A 14,390-nucleotide genomic window follows, 5' to 3' on the forward strand; every position below is an offset into this window, starting at 1 on the left:
TCTTGGCTCAAAAAAATGTTTTCCATTAAAAATATCTGCAAAACCTATATAACACTATTTTGGAGAATGAAGAAATACTGAGGCAAGAGACTTGTACTGGTCCGCTCTATAGGGGGTAATTTCACACACAGATCAGGAGATGCAAATGTTACCAAAAATCAGAGGCACCTGCAGGACATAAACAGTGTTTTCTTCCTTTTAAAGCTAAAGAATTTGACAACTGTTAGATAGTATTTATCTGTAATCAGTAAGATTTACCTTCGCATTTCACTGGCACCTGATAAACCTTCAAAGTTTCTTTAAGATGACTAAGACTTGCAGCATCTGTGATGATCAACATCATATTATCATCTTCTGAAATGGCATCGAGTTCACGCATACAATTGCTAAAGGGTTGTATACTTCTTACATTAGCATTTCTGAAGAATTTCCACATTATTTTCAGTTCCATATTACTGCACAAAGCTTTCCTCACAATTCCTATAATTTAAAAAGTGGAGTGTAAGACTTTATATATACATGGTTTTGAATACAGTACTGTTTGAGCTTGCTGCAAATTTTCCACATTTACAAGATGGTAATTTAGGCCCTGATCCAATACCCACTGAAGTCAGTGAAAAGACTCCTATTGATTTAAATGGACTTTGGAAGAGGGCCTTATTTAAGTTTTTCAACATATCTGAAATCTACTTTTCAACAGATAATTTTCCCCTTCTTATACCTCCTAAGTTGACCAGTGAGTTTGAATCTACTCTTAATAAAGTCATTTACTTTTAAGTTTCTTTAAACTGTGACAGATTTTTTAACTTTCATCAATTAACTGACATCCGAGATTCAGTTTAAACAGCGTAAAACTTCTTGCTGACAACAGACACCTTGGTGCCTGCTGACATTGAAATTCAGTGATTCAGAATACTTTCATTTAATACATGGTGATTCCATTTCACAAATTCTGTAGCAATTAGCAAGGACATGAGGACACTGATAAATGCATGAATGAAAGGTCTGAAAGTCTATTGATGAGTTTACGCTAGTCTAAAAGTGGACACATCGTAGTTATTCTGGGAAAATGGAGACAACAGACAGCCTTTATCACTCTGGTCTCTCTTGCTTTATCCATAAGGTAACACGGACTTTGTTAGCTCATATGCAACTTTAATAGATGATCCAGAAGCAATAGGGGTATCTCTCCTTCCCCTCGGGCAATTCATTGCTGTGTAGCTCCAAGCAGAGGGGTCTGGTCTGCAGAAGAGGATACTCGTTATTTCCTCATTCTTCTGATCCGGAAAATGTCTGGAGGAGCTTTACGACCTGATGCCCTGCCTAGCTACATGATACAATAGAGTCACGAGCAGTTAAGAAACAGTTCCTGCCTCCTAAACCTGGCTTCCCTCGCCTTTATTGCTGACGGGGGTTACTTTGAGGGCTTTTTCTTTTTGCTAGTGTCACTTACTTGATTCCAGTTCCATCCTCATTTCGTCACTTAATGAGCTTTTGCGGGGGAGGGACTTTAGGAATGTGGGGTTTTTCTTTTGTTTTGTCTTAAAGGGTCCCACAATGTAGGGGCTGCCATAAACCTAACTCTGCACAAGGGACAGGTCTTTGCTCTGTGTCCCACGCATATCTCACTTCATCTCAACCTTCGTATCCTAAAAACCTTGGCATTCTGGCTTTCAGTCTAGATCCTGAGATGCATTTGGAGACACATACAGAGGAGTTTTCTTATCTCCAGCTTTGTAAAACCTGGAACCAGTTAAATCTTCACCAGAACAACCTTAGCAAGCAGATTCCTAAATTCCTCCAGAGGACAATGTTTTTATGCATTAAGTGTATTAATCATCTATAGCTAATTGTTTCTGCACATATCTCATGAGAACAGCCTGTAATTGGGCCACTACCACGCACAGCCCAGTAGCCTGAAGATAACGGTGCCTTTTAAAGAAGTGGCAGTTATTCTTACCATTATCAGCTTTTAGACTTTCCCAAATTAAAGTGCCTCACAAAAACACGAGAGTCAATTTCTGAGAACATTTGATCTGTTTCATATAATGTATCAACTGAGGACTAAAAAGAGCAAACTAAATTAACGCAAGGGAGGTTACATATAGAAGAATAACAATATGATGATATGGCTTTTCAGAAGAGCACATAAAACTTTTGACATTTTCATTAATGCATGTATTAGATTCATAGATAGATTAGATTCTGCCAAGATATTACCAGACTTCTCACAGCACCTGGTAGCAAATTCCTCTGAAGGAACATAGCCCCCATGAGCGGGCCACAATCTTACCACCTCCCACTAATCTCTTTTAGCCTTGACGATGCCGCCGCTGGTTGCCTTCACTTAACTCTCAAATACCATTCAGATTCCTGTTATGTTGTTATAGGTCAGTATATCAAGATGAGTGAATCAAGCAACAGAAATACAGCAGAAAGAGACTACATGAATGCAAAGTTACTTCCACTGAGATCCCACGTAGGAAAGGCTGCTTTATTGTGACAACTCCCCCTCGCCCCCCAAACAGATTTACTGCAAGTCTCAAGCATATTTCTCACAACTCATTCATTTAGTTACCATACCCAATGGACAAATTAACTGATTATTCTAAAATATGCCTGCAGTATGCAAAGCTGTAAAAAGCTGTAAAAAGGTGCACAACAAATTCTGTTATTCTGAGCATAAAACAGAAACGATCAGTTACACAGATCTTACCCTCTGCTTTTGGTAGTATTTCAGCTCCACAGACAATACAATAAAGTCCTTTCTTGCAAGGCTGGCGATGCGTTCCTTTCTAACAAGCCAACGTACACGTTAATATAAATACTGTTTTGTATATATTAGCTATGCCACTCTGTATATTAAAGCATTTAAATATAAACAAACTGAGAAATATAACACAACTGCTTCAGACAAATACTCTACTTGTAATACTGAAAGAAACCTGTTTGAATTGATGTTTATCATTTATATTAGCTAGTAATTAAAATATGCATCACACTAAAAACATTTAACCAACTTACACAGAAATATTTTGATATAAATATGAGATGTTTTAGAGAGTCAATAAGGTTTCAGGCTACGAAAGATTTAGTTTGGAATTTTGCAAAGGAACCTAGGAAGTTAGGTGCCCAACTCCTACTGAGTTTCAGTGCAATCATGATCTTGGGCTTTGGAAATTCTGCTCTAAAAATTACAAATTGATCAGAAATTGGAAGTTCTGCTAACACTGAAATAAGAATTACATCTATAACAAGTCATAAACTGGATTCGGTAGCCTGTTGAATATTCTCAACTTCTATCTATATTGACAGGACTTGCAAACACTCAGTCTTTTTGTTTCAGATGAGAAACAAAGGTATTTGCTGAGTGTGTAAATTGCAAGGAATCTAGAGCAAGCCATAAAGAACCATGAACACATTGCACTATTTCATCTGTATGTTTCATTTGAAAGATTATATAAAAACGCCATACTTTTCTCTCGTACCATAACAAACATCACACTAGCAACTTAAAGAACTTTATCTAGGTGGTACCTTTCTTTCACAGGTGTAGCCACTTTCCCTAACAGTAGCTTTTCTTCGTCTGCACTGTCTCTGAACTTTCAGTCCTTTAATAAATTCAAGATTTGATGATTATTTTAGAGATCATATATAGTTATTACATCATAGTAAGAGAGCAATTTTCAATAATTTAGCTTTTATAGATTTAGGACCTCCAAATGAATAATTCTACGAAAAAAGGTAAACTGATTTTGCTTCACTTCCATTTGCAGCCTGGGCAGCTGGGTATTTAATATACTAAATCACCACAAATATACTAACTAAAGAAATAAATATTATCACTGACATTATATACCATAGATACAGTTAGATACAGTTAAAAAGACAAACGAAGATTGAATTTACAGCTTTTACACCGAAAGAACCCCCCCCCCAAGCCAGCAGTACTACAAAGGATTATTATCCATCAGCATTCCCAAGCAACTCAGCTACGGTCAGAATTTGAGTTTGGTGAACCTATGGTTGGAGACTCTTCAAGAAAAATATAGTATCTAATACAGAGAATGGTGAGATATCAATACATACAATTATAAAACAGAATAATGGCTAAGGAATAATTTTGTATAAAATAGAGACATTGTAAATTAATGTAAAATACTTGATGTGAAGAAGGCCCATGCCTTAAAGAGTTTCTAATCAAGGTAAGACGCAATACAAGACAAGACATTGACTCAACAGAGGCACAATCTGCTGCTGACAGGGAAAGGAAGACCTGCTCTTAATGTTAGGGATTTAGAGAAGGATGCACAAAGCTTCTGAAAGATGGAGATGATATTCTACGAGATGAGCAGACAAGCCACACAGCTAAGCTTAAGCAATTTCTGCTACCTATTTAGATATAAACACAAAAATGATTTGCTACAGAATATCATGTAGCTTTTAAGAAAAACAATCTTTTAGAGAGCCGTGAGAATCAAGCCGGTGAACTCGTGGGAGCGCAGCTGCCCCCAGCACACACACACCTGCCTGGCCTACAAAGTCCCAATACTCAATCATTTACTTAAATCTAAATTAAGGCTGTTTATTCTTAGATGTGTCATATGTTTAAGTTGCTTCCAGTACAAGAGCTTGTTTCTGTCCCATCAGCCAGATGCACAGGCAGAGCTGGTGCAAAACCGTCAGCACCTGAGGAAGACGATTCTGTGAAACCTAAACCAAGGAACGTAATCCATGTGTGGCACCAATAAAACAAAAGAGTTTAACCAAGCGTCTTAGGATCCGAAGTACTGCGAGATAATACTTGTTAAGGAAATTCAACAGAATTCTTGCCATTCTTGCGAACACAGTATCTAATTTTATACAGCTGTATTTATTGTGCAAAGAAAGGATACAATTTAAATCAACTTGATATGAACGCATTCACAGTTCCATAGAAGCGGACATCAGGGAATTACTTAAACTAATTTATATGGAAAATGACCAGTTTACAATGTCATCTCAGCTCTCATTCGAAATACATAAATATCTATAAACCAGTCTTAGACTGTAAAAATCCAGCATCTTAATACTAATATATATGACGGAAATAAACAGTCTTTTCTTGAAAATCAGGCATAGCATGTTTTATTGCAGCAAAATCTTGGCTTATGCTTTGATTGCAATAAATCAAAAAAATCTTTAAAATACTTTAAAGCTGCCTTGGTGTACTTTTTTGAAGTCCATTATGTATAAACATACTTACAAAAGAAAATAAGACCCTCAAAAGGAAATTTTAAAGAAACTTCAACTTTTATAGAAAACAAAGAAAGAACACTCAATAGGAACGCTAATTATCATCAAATATTGAAATGCCCAAATAGCATTACACAACTTCTGATAGGGTCATTTTGACAAAAGGAATTTGAGGGACACAGAGCACTGAAGAGCACAGCTGGCCTATTTCAGAATCTAGACTCAATCTATCACATCACTTGATCTACAAAGATGCTATTCTGCATAATTAACAAAAAAAAAGTCCTAACGAATGTAGATAACTGTAATTTCATTAAATGGGTGTTTTGCTTTCTGAGAAAAATCCAATTGTTTGATTGCCTTTAACAGCAAACTAATTCAGTCTGCAACAGACCAATCTCCTCACCCTATAATTACAATTAAAACGTATACGGGCTTCCAGCTAGAATTTGCACACATCATAGCTGGCCTTCAGCAGCACATTTACGATGAATAATCTTAATTGTATCTACAGAAAACTGCATGGTGCATAACTTGCATACTGAAAAACAAAAAAAGTAAAATGAAAAATCAAGTCTGATCGCATATATTAAATGAAAGCTAGAAATTCCTGACTGCTCAATAGTGAGGCTATGTCATAAAGGTTTTTCCCCTATACGTCTCATCAAACCTGACACTATGTGCTAGTATTGGTCAATAGGAAAGACGACACACCTTTATTTCGTGATCTGGAAAGACTGATTTTCCGTTTTTTGGTGTCCACTTCTTGAGATTCTATCTGCTCTGCTTCTATTCCACTAGTCATGTCTACAACCTTATTAACTGCACTATTCTTACTCTCATCATTTTGCCTTATTCCATGTAAACTTGTGTTTATGTCATCATCGTTAATTGTTTCTTTAATAACACTTAGGGTTTTTGAGGTGCTGGTTTCAAAAAAATCTTCAGCAGCTGTGCCTTTTCCATATTCAATCCAATTCTCAGCTGTATTACTGGCAGGAACTAGCAGACTGATTTTCTGTTCCTCTGGTTCTACATCATCATAGAGTTCTGGTGTAAAGTAGATACTCTCATCCTCATCCTCGGCTTCCGCAGATACATTTAACCTTACAAGTTCAGATTTCTCTCCTTTTGAAAGGAATTCACTACAACAGGGCTCAACTTCACCATCATGAAGCTGCGGCTCACCAAGGTCCTCCTCTTCAGCAACTGCAGCCCCAGTATTTTTAAGTGAAAAATTAGTTGTTTCCAAACATGATGCTGGTACACTTGGTTTATGTTCTGTAATGAATGATGACTGGCATTGATTTACACTATCAATAAGTTCACTAGCCTTATTCACATTCTTCTTGTGTTTGCCTTTAGCTATGGACGTGCAGTTCTCAGCTACAGACAAAGGTGTTGAAGTCAATGGTTTAATGCAGAAATACTCTTTCATAAAATCAGAATTAGTCCAACTGTTCTTTTTTTCTCTCTCTGTTTCAGTGGCAAGGATTTTCGGTGTGGAGTCCATATGTTTTTCTCTTTGTGTTGCATGGTGAGAATGACCCTCTACATCAACTTTCTGGCCACCTGCGAAAAATCACAAAACATTAATTAATTGTATATGCTTTCCCCCCACTGATTTACAACATGTTTAGCACATCAAAACTACCACTGTTTTATTAGGTTTACAGTTATTTTATAATACTCATTAAGATCCAATACAAACAAAAGCCCAGATGTTACAACTATCTTTGCACATGAATTGTCTTAACGAAATCAATAGATTAACTGGCACATGTAAAAAGTTAAAGCATACACATATGACTGGATATAAAAATCAGTATTTTTCATTCTTTGTGTTCTTAATTTATTTATGTCTTTCTTATCTGAAATGAAATGATAAGGTTTTCCTAATATTTAGGAATGGATGGATAATTACTTTGCTAAGTAAAGCTATTAGAGGAAGAGATTATACAAATGATGCCTCCCTAGCAATCTCTAAACATCAGATGTAGCTAGAACCAAAGCATATGTTTAGACTTTATACCGTTAAGTTAAATAAAATTTAAACAATGATCTATTGTAGGAGTTCAGCTTTTTTGTTGTGATAATGCTAATATTCATGTGTTTCAAACACACTTTGTCTTCATATTTTCCACTGACAAAAGCAATGTAAGTTAAACATTTCTGATTCTATTATAAACTCAAACATTATCAAAATTGTTTTAAGACAACCAGATAAAATGACAATTAATTTTATAGTCTGTTGAACACAGTTTATATACATTTGTGAATAATTATCATTTTGCTGCATAGCACTTCATTAATTAAAAGAATAATTTTTTTCCAAAAAAGATGCATTTTTCATATTTAAAATTGTTAATAAAGCTTTTTTCACATGAAATGAACATACTTTGTTTCATTGTTGCCATGACAGTACTTGGCTGACTTGACGTTGCAGGATTAATTGAGGTGATGGTTGTAAAAATATTAATTTCTGGGACCAAATTTTGCTCTTCACTTTCAGCAGGAACGTCTGGTGATAGATGAATAGTAGCCTCCAGTGAAGAAGCTGGTGACAGGTCTTTTGAACTTGAAGGTACATGGAGAAATTCACTGTTGCACTGTGACGAACCACCAATGCCTTTCTGGTTTTTTCTAGCAAATGCATCCAAGGACTCAAGTGCACTCCCAAAATTATCATGGTGCTTGATTTGTTGCCGAATCCACTTAGATAATCCTAAGAAAAAGGAGGAGCATTACCACAAAACTACACCATGTGTATGAGGTATTTCATATTTAGTAAACAGTATCCTAAAACAGCAACACTTCCACATATGTTTAGTACACACAAACTCAAACAGATTTCAAGAAGTTGTTCATGAAAGTAAAATTATGTGTGTCTCTGTTTCTAGAGCTGGGAACATGATTTAGTGAATGGTACTAATAATATTGCTCTTTTTTATTGAAAGAAAAAGATTGACTGCCATCTTTACCATTTTCACTTAGGCTGTTTTGAAGTTTAAACTGCTACATTGCAAAACATCACTACAGTCCTTTTACATCCAGGTGTTCATTTTGCTTGTTATCATGAACTATTAAAAATCAACTTACATAGAGTGTAGCAATTTATTATCATATCAACAGTCTGATAAAAATTAGAATTTAAATAAAATAAAGCTCTTACGACTTCATTTAATATGAAGTAGCAGTAACTCATATCCAGAAAGAATCACAACAGCCGTATAGCAAAAATATAATGCAATATACTCATTCTATACAGTAAATCATTTTTTAAAAATTCTCAGATTAAAGAAGTCTTAAGCACAATAGCTGTTTGGAACTGGAACACTGAAGATTGAATTCATAATTAATTTTCTTGATTTTAAAAATCGAGGTTTTAAAATCCATCTAAATATCTTTTTTTAAACTGCTTTTTTAAAACCCCCAACAGAAAGGAAATGGATTCTTCTGTGAAGTTTTTATTTTTTAGAAAATACTATCCTCACCAAATTTTGAACATACAGATTATACATATTACTAATATGTTTAACTTCTGTTTCTTTAGATAATTTAAATGCACTCTTAGTGAAAACAGACATGTCAGAAAATGGCTTGGCTTATACCACAGCTGCTGAGCTCCACCTGCTGACTAGACAGCAACATTATCTGTTTTACATCATCTCTTATAAATGTGGCAGGAACAAAGATACCTAATGCATTCCTAAAGATTTTTAAGATATTGTACAAGTCCTTTTTTATTCTAGCTGCATTCATTTCTAGCCTGCAATAAAACTACGAACAGAACCTACTTTCTGCATATTAAGAAAACATTCAGTGATGCCATTAACAGGAATGACCCAGCCTTTACCTGTTCCTATCTAAATCAACCCTGATCACTAAAGTTCACTATGGGCAGAAAGAATGGCAGCCAAAACACTACATCCACTAAAGACTTACCCAATGTCAAAATAAAAATGTAGTAGCTATATATATACACATATATACACAGACACATACATATATACATGTATATATATACATACACACACACACACACACACACACACACAAAATCGTATTTTTGTAGTCTTGATTTTTCAGTACGTGTCAATGTTAGAAACTTTCCCAGAAACATTTTTACATCTTACCAGTTATGTATTTATTAGGGTTATTCCGAAAGCGGTCATCAACTAAAATAAGAGCACCCCAATCATTCCTGTGTCTTATACACCTATAAGTGTGCAAGAAAAAAGAGTATATATAAATTTAGTGTGCATATAACCAAAACCTGTGGGGATCAGACAAGAGGGGTTGCAAAGAGCCAGACAGAAGGTGCAAAAATATGCAGGAAGTGCTGTCCTACCGACTTGCAGCAAAAATGTTTGTTATGGATGCAAAAACTCCACTAGGAGAGTTCAGCACAGAGGCTTAACTTTCATTCAGTTCCTAAATTGACTATGGTAAAAGCAGATGAATTAAAAATCCCACAAATATTCAGCTGAAAATCACACCATATGTGTTAGTTTTCCACTCTAAACTTAAATACTGAAAAGAAAACATATAAAAGCATAAAACAAAAGAGAAAGCACTCTGATGCGACTGCAAGCAGCTTTTTAAAATAACTATGCACTTTTTTGTTTTTAAACAGAATATTATTCTTCACTTTCTCTTTAATAATGAAGTTATATCTGTATACACATACAAGCTATAGGTGGTACAGTTCAATTTGTAATTCAGTTGTCAGAGGCCTACAATAATAATCCAAGAGTCACTATATATACATTAATATTTTTAATAGCATTTGAATGTCTGTACTGCAACCCAGGAAAAAATTCCCAAAGAACAGTAATAATGTAAACAAAATATGGCAAAAAAATCGGTAAATAATACTTTAGGATTATTATCCCCATTGTATGCCCACCAAGAGGACAACTTCGGAAAAAGGTAAATACCTTAAATACTTAACGTACATAAAACACAAGCGTATCAGATCCGGGGCTTAAAATGGCAGCGGTATGGCTGGCTTTCCAGTATGTTGTTTATATCTGAATTATCTCCACAGTAAGAAAAGCTACCAAGACAACTTTAAGAAAAAGAGATTTCTTTCAACTTTTCATTTTTCCATTGCTTTAAAAAGTGTTCATTTAACCCATAGTTTAAATGAATTATGCCCACTGGAGACGTATCCTGCACTTTTAGAAAAAGCAGCATTGCAAGGAATTCATAGCACCGCTGTCACCTGGCCATACACACCATCTGTTATATTCCCAAAGGCTGTTATTTCATTTCATGGACTTATGCTACTTCATATACTGTAACAGCACTGAATTAAGAGAAAAGTGCCAGACTGCAGACTAGCATGCTTCCGCTCACTTCTGTCCCGGCAGGCACCGCTGCGGCAGCAAGCTCCTCTATCTCCCGCAACTACTTAGCTGTCAGAGTAAGCTGTGTTCTGAGGTAAACCAACTTAGTAAACTGTTCTGTTTCTATAAACACACCATCATGTACTGCCATCGTTCTTGAAGTATCAGTTTAGTAAGACTTAGACTAACAATATGATACACAAAAACTTTCTCGTTTTATAGCAGAGTAAACCTTTTGCATTTCTGTCGGAACAGAAGTCTCTCCTCTCCCCGAGTTCAGATTAGCATGCCTTCATTCAAATGATCAACTATATGATTCACAACTTTCACTAAAACTGGATTTGAGTTAAATCTCATTTCTCAGGGATAAAATTTCAGATTTTTCTTCTTACTATTAGCATTCCACTGCTGCTCTAGCTTTTTCTTAAATAATAAATTTTAACCAATGCTTTTACTCTCCAAAGACAGAACTAAGAAATCAGACCTGTAACAACATGAATTAACAATGAGATTTTACAGCTTCAGATATTCTCTCAAGTTCCTTTCTAACCTTCACTTATGTCATCACATTTTTATTAGGTATAATTCAAATTGCACATGTCTTCCAGTTGAGGTCTCTCTTTTTATCTATAAATCTGTGTCTGTACTTCTGTTGATAGAGATATATTTCTAGCTATGATAAATAGCATCTATCTATAGATCCTAGATAGTATGTATCTATATATGTATATTATAAATTATGATGAAGAAGGACGAATTAATTCTATCTTGTTAATAAAATTTTGGGGAATTTTTTCATTTGAGAAAGTAAGCTATCCCCCTACTTCTAAATTTGGCAAGTGATCTATGAGCATAATTAAACTGATCTTTTGAAAAGCTCAGAAAATAAAAAAGCTATTCCTCCATTTCAAAAATACTTGTAGGCTAAACAGCCAACAATGGTTGCTCTGAGCATGCCAAGAGTATAATTAGTACCTTTGAAAAGACCCAATAATTTTCATTTGATTTATCAGCTGAAGCATCATTTCTCTCTGCAAATGCTTTTGTAGCTGTATATCTGAACTAACAGTCAAAAAGCCTGCAACTAACATGGATTTTGAATGTAAAATGAAAACACTGAACACTAAAATGCACAACAGACTGAAAACCAGACAGCTGCCAGTGCAGAACAGCTGAAGACCTCATTTCAGTAATATGATTTTTCTGTCTGATTTATCGCCTTTGTGTTAACAGTGAGGAAATAATCACTAAGGTGCAGCAAACAAGAAGTTCTATAAATACATATATTACATATATTTTTAATTATGTTCAGTTTATCTCACCTTCCCAGGGCCTGGTTGAGAGCTCTATAAGCTTGAATTTCATACCACTGACTCCCTGGTAAAAGGCCTCTCTTATTTTTGTGCTGGTCATTGTATTTCCTCTTTAATTCAACCTAAAAAGAAATCACAAAATATTGTTTATAACAAGAATTTTACAAAGGAAATATTCTGGGGGGGGGGGAACAAGCAAACATTAAATAGTAAATATGAAAAGACAATAAGGGAGCTTGTTAGCTAAAACAACAAGTTAAAACATCATCACTTCCAGAGAAAGTCTTCTTCCAAGCACTGTCCAGATTGTAAGTAGAAATGATTACCCAACTGAAGCATTATGTGTTCATATTATATTATGGTTTATCAGTTCAGCATAATGGCCTTCGTCAGGATTAAATTAAGCTCTACCTCTAGACTAAAACGAAGAGCAGAGCTTAGACCTGGAGTCAGCGTCACCTACATAAGAACCGTAAGTCACGAAAACCTTTTAAAAACATTTAACACTACATCTGTTTTTATGCCACAGAGCCACTGCCTCTATAGCACGGCATCACGCATTCACCAGCAAAACCCCTACTGCAGACTCAATGTGAGTGACGGAAGTTCTTCTGCCAGCACAGGGCCATGATTCTCTGAGCAATACAAAGCAAGCTGACAAAATTCTCTGCTATCAGCACAACTGCATCCTCACCAGGCATTTTGCTCTAATGTAGCAGTGTTAACTTTCTCTGTATTTGCTAAATTTTTCACATGCCCAATTCGAACCAGTGCACAGACAAAAAAGATTATAGCACAGATCACACCTAACCTCCCACCTCAGATTTACAAAATAACCCTGAAAATAAAATAATAGGGAGGATTACCACTTCTTAAACATGCAAAACAATGACATTTTAGACATGGGGTTTATCACACTGGCTTACCAATATCTATTTTATCAGATGGCAGTGTGATGCAATATGAGAGGTATGGCAGGTACACTACATAACCTCCAAGAGGATTAGAAATACTACCATAATTTATCCATTACAAATGAATGGCATCAAGTAAAACAACATAAAAATGTTCCAAGCTGCAAAGTTAAAATATTCATTTGACTCATGATTGCAGTTTAAACGCACCAAATGCAATAGAAGTAGAAATCATGTGTCTATCAACAGGTCTGCCATGAAGCAACAGGAATTTGAAAACATGCTGTATAGATTTCACAACACTATTTTTTCAAGGAAAGATTGCACCTGTAATACATAAACATTTAACTGTACTACTGGTAGAAATAGAAATTAGATGTACTTTAGTAAGAATGATAATATGTAAAACTCAGTTCTTTCACTGCTTTCTAACCATAAAATATCCAAAAGCTTCAGTGTTCCAACTTTATATTTTACATACTGACCAGTTATACCTTTCACCCTTCTCAAGTTATTCATAACATGCAATTTCCTCAAATAATTTATACTTAATAACACAACCACCACACTTTTCCCAATCTCTATGCTAGTGAGAGAGGGATAACCATTAATATGGCCAATACTGTGATTTTCTGGTTCACACAGGCAAAAAGAACAGAAGCAAGGAAATGAACTAATTAGATGCTTTATTTGCTCATTTGGAAATAAATGATACAGTGTAGAACTTTATCCTTTCCTTTATCACATAGGCTGAGTCTCACTCTTGCTGGGACCAGACCATACTTCTGTCAAGTGAGGGTTAAGCAGATATAACCCCTTCTTCTACAGAAGCTAAGGAAGTATTTAAGAGACAGAACGGCCTTTCCAAAGTAACGAAAGGCAGCAGCCCCAAGGGTAATTTCTAGTTTGGAATGGCCTTCCGGGGTCTGGAAACAAACATTTCATTGACTAAACATTGGGACAATTCCAGATAAAGGAGGACAAAAAAAGCAATGCTTCTTCAACTGTCTCGCTGCAGAGAAAAACTTTCTTCCAGCCTCCTTCCCATCCACCAAAAAAACAACCAACAATTTCTACTGCAGGTTGCAAACATCTGCCCCAAACTGATCCCCTGAATTGCAAGGTTCAAGTTCATGAGTAGCAACAAAACAGGTCAAAGTAAAGGGAATAAGGTACGAAAAGCACTCCGACTTCTTTGGTCAAGTTGTGAACTCCTCTTCTTTTGTGCTGGCAAGGAAATACTGTAATCTGTAGAAGAGATAGGCTTCATAACTTATTTTTCTGCAGCTGACAAAACAAAACTCCCCTGAATACGGGTTGCAAGAAGCCACATTTCAAACATTAACCAGGAGGCGAGTGCCGGAAGGGCTCCTGCCTCGTTACACAACACCACGACCGCGGCCGGCAACGGGGTGTTCTGACCCCTGACGAAGGGATTCCAACGGGCTCGTCGGGGTGAACATTAATACCTGGCAGAAACATTCGTATTCCTCACAGTTAAGAGGAGGCAGCCATACACTCGAGTTTAACATATAGACTCGATCTTTCCACACGTGGCAGAAGTGTGGAGGAAGAAC

The 14,390-nt window shown here is 35.8% G+C and overlaps 1 protein-coding gene across 3 annotated transcripts in view; it reads right to left on the bottom strand.

Moving 5' to 3' along the window:
- Positions 1–14,390, bottom strand: part of BRIP1 (BRCA1 interacting helicase 1) — a 142,108-nt gene that overhangs the window by 61,306 nt on the left and 66,412 nt on the right. For 2 of the 3 annotated variants that reach the window (XM_064523138.1, XM_026114808.2), the window contains 4 exons: positions 11,909–12,021; positions 9,372–9,454; positions 7,634–7,960; positions 4,855–6,807 (listed from right to left, as the gene is read on the bottom strand). In XM_064523138.1, coding sequence (XP_064379208.1) covers positions 5,912–6,807; positions 7,634–7,960; positions 9,372–9,454; positions 11,909–12,021 — 1,419 coding nt within the window. In that variant the 3' untranslated portion in view covers positions 4,855–5,911. Of the gene's footprint in view, positions 1–258; positions 481–2,716; positions 2,796–3,537; positions 3,612–4,854; positions 6,808–7,633; positions 7,961–9,371; positions 9,455–11,908; positions 12,022–14,390 lie in introns of those variants that run through there. The other variant, XM_064523139.1, reaches the window with a different exon arrangement.

The sequence above is a fragment of the Dromaius novaehollandiae genome, chromosome 19 (assembly GCF_036370855.1).
Source record: "Dromaius novaehollandiae isolate bDroNov1 chromosome 19, bDroNov1.hap1, whole genome shotgun sequence".
Lineage (NCBI taxonomy): Eukaryota > Metazoa > Chordata > Aves > Casuariiformes > Dromaiidae > Dromaius > Dromaius novaehollandiae.